This window comes from Micrasema longulum, unplaced genomic scaffold (assembly GCF_059751315.1).
Source record: "Micrasema longulum isolate JH-2025_06_02 unplaced genomic scaffold, ASM5975131v1 h1tg003422l, whole genome shotgun sequence".
NCBI lineage: Eukaryota > Metazoa > Arthropoda > Insecta > Trichoptera > Brachycentridae > Micrasema > Micrasema longulum.
The window spans coordinates 4725-6849 of NW_028280486.1; the positions used below are offsets into that span (position 1 = coordinate 4725).

General features: G+C 49.8%; 1 protein-coding gene across 1 annotated transcript; it reads left to right on the forward strand.

Moving 5' to 3' along the window:
• Positions 1 to 294: 294 nt before the first annotated feature.
• Positions 295 to 1280, forward strand: LOC148270769 (uncharacterized). Its single transcript, XM_088242208.1, has 2 exons — positions 295 to 353; positions 716 to 1280. The coding sequence occupies exons 1-2, from the start codon at positions 295 to 297 to the stop codon at positions 1278 to 1280; spliced, it is 624 nt and encodes a 207-aa protein (XP_088098334.1).
• The last annotated feature ends 845 nt before the right edge of the window (positions 1281 to 2125 follow it).

Sequence of the window (2125 nt, forward strand, 5' to 3'; positions counted from 1 at the left end):
GTGGTGCATTTTAGTGCCCAGAATTGCCGGTGCAAAAGAATTACATCGTATAGATGATGTCGATCAGCTACAGGTTTTAAGAGAATCCACCGCGCTTGCCACCGCGATGGAAGCCGCATTCAAGCCACATAAAATGAATCTTGCTGCATTGGGTAATGTTGTGCCACAACTGCATATTCATCATATTGCGCGCTATAAAACCGACCCAGCCTGGCCAGCACCAGTATGGGGCAAGTTGCCCGCACTGCCTTATGATGCAGCACAGGCCAATGCACGCGTTAGGTTGCTTCAAAAATGGCTGCCTGGGCTGATTTAGTGGATGAAATAGTGGGCGATTATAGAAAATCAAAGCGGTATTACTCAAAAATTGAGAGGGTGTGTTTATGAATCGATTTCGTTGGGCACTCACCGCTCTGTTTGGTTTAGTTGCAGCGCTCACGGCCTGTTCTGGCCAACGTGTACTCAATTCTCTCACTACGCCAGAGGGGTACACCAAAACCAGCAATGTAGTTTTTGATCGTGCCACCGGTTTAAAGCTGGATGTGTATGTGCCCGTTGGCGCAAAAAACGCCCCTGTGGTTATTTTTTATTATGGTGGCCGGTGGACTGAAGGCAGCCCAAAACTTTACGAATTTGTAGGCGCTGCTTTAGCCAAGCAAGGCTTTACAGCGGTGATTCCAGATTATCGGCATTACCCAGCCGTAAAATTCCCCAGTTTTGTGGAAGATGCTGCGCTGGCCGTGCGCTGGACGCACGAACACGCCGCAGAATATGGCGGTGATGTGGGGCGAATTTTTGTAATGGGGCATTCTGCAGGCGCTTATTTGGCGGCCATGTTGGCCTGCAACGAGCAATTTTTAGCCAAAGTAGGCGGCTCACGCACATGGCTTGCGGGGATGATTGGCCTTGCCGGCCCCTATGATTTTTTACCGTTTACCGATGCCGATATTAAAGATATGTTTGGCTCTACTGATAATGTGAACAACACCCAGCCGATTAATTTTGCAGATGCCAAAACGCCACCGATGTTGTTATTGCACGGCGAAAACGACACCTCTGTATTCCCCAAAAATAGTCGCAATTTAGCCGCCAAGGTGAGTGCCGCAGGCGGCCATGCCGAGCTGGTGATTTACCCTAAAATGAACCATAGCTGGATTGTGGCCACGCTCTCGCAGGCCTTACAGGCACAGTCGGATGTGATGGCATATACAGCAGATTTTGTGCGACGCAAATCAAAATTAAAACCCGACAATGGGTTGCCGCAAGCTATTTTGCAATAAACGTACACAGCATATGATCCGCCCCTTTTTAGGCATTACCCCCACCTTAGCTACCGGTGCATGGGTAGACGACTCCGCACAAGTGATTGGCGATGTAGAGATTGGCGCAGATGCGAGCATTTGGCCGCTGGCTTCGGTGCGCGGCGATGTTAATCGTATTGTTATAGGTGCGCGCACCAACGTGCAAGACAACGCCGTACTGCATGTTACCCATGATGGCCCGTTTTCGGTAGGCGGAGCAGATTTGCAGATTGGCGAAGATGTCACCATTGGCCACTTGGCGGTGCTGCACGCCTGCCAGATTGGTAATCGCGTACTGATTGGCATGGGGTCTTTAGTGCTCGATAACGCAGTGATCGAAGACGATGTGTTGCTCGCCGCAGGCTCGCTTGTGCCACCGCGCAAACGGCTGGAGTCTGGGTATTTATATCGTGGTCGGCCAGCAGAAAAAGTGCGTCCGCTTACCGATCAAGAAAAAGCGCACTTGCTGTATTCTGCTCAGCACTATGTGCGGCTAAAAGTAAAATATCAGCAAATATAGCGACCACATAAAGATTTTTGCGGATTTTTAACAGATTATTGTGGCTATGACATTGACGTACTTGCCCTGTTTCTGAATAATATCAATGTTGCATTGCAGCGAACGCTTTGTAGTGCCTGTTCATTCAGTGGCTTGATTGCCGCGTCGCTTAGGCCTCTTTTAAGACGACCATGCTGCCGCAAACCAGCGGCGAGGGCTTCGCCGCGCCCATGATTTTTTGAGGTTTTTGTGATGCACCAAGCTAAAGAGCCTAGCCATAACCAGAACAACGGTCTCTATCGGCCAGAGTTTGAGCGCGATAACT

What these genes read in the sequence shown, in the direction of transcription:
- LOC148270769 (XM_088242208.1), top strand. Translation starts at nt 295, where the DNA reads ATGGCTGCCTGGGCTGATTTAGTGGATGAAATAGTGGGCGATTATAGA. An exon ending in GATTATAGAAAATCAAAGCG is followed by an intron (nt 354 to 715) that starts GTATTACTCAAA and finishes AAAATTCCCCAG; the next exon opens with TTTTGTGGAAGATGCTGCGC.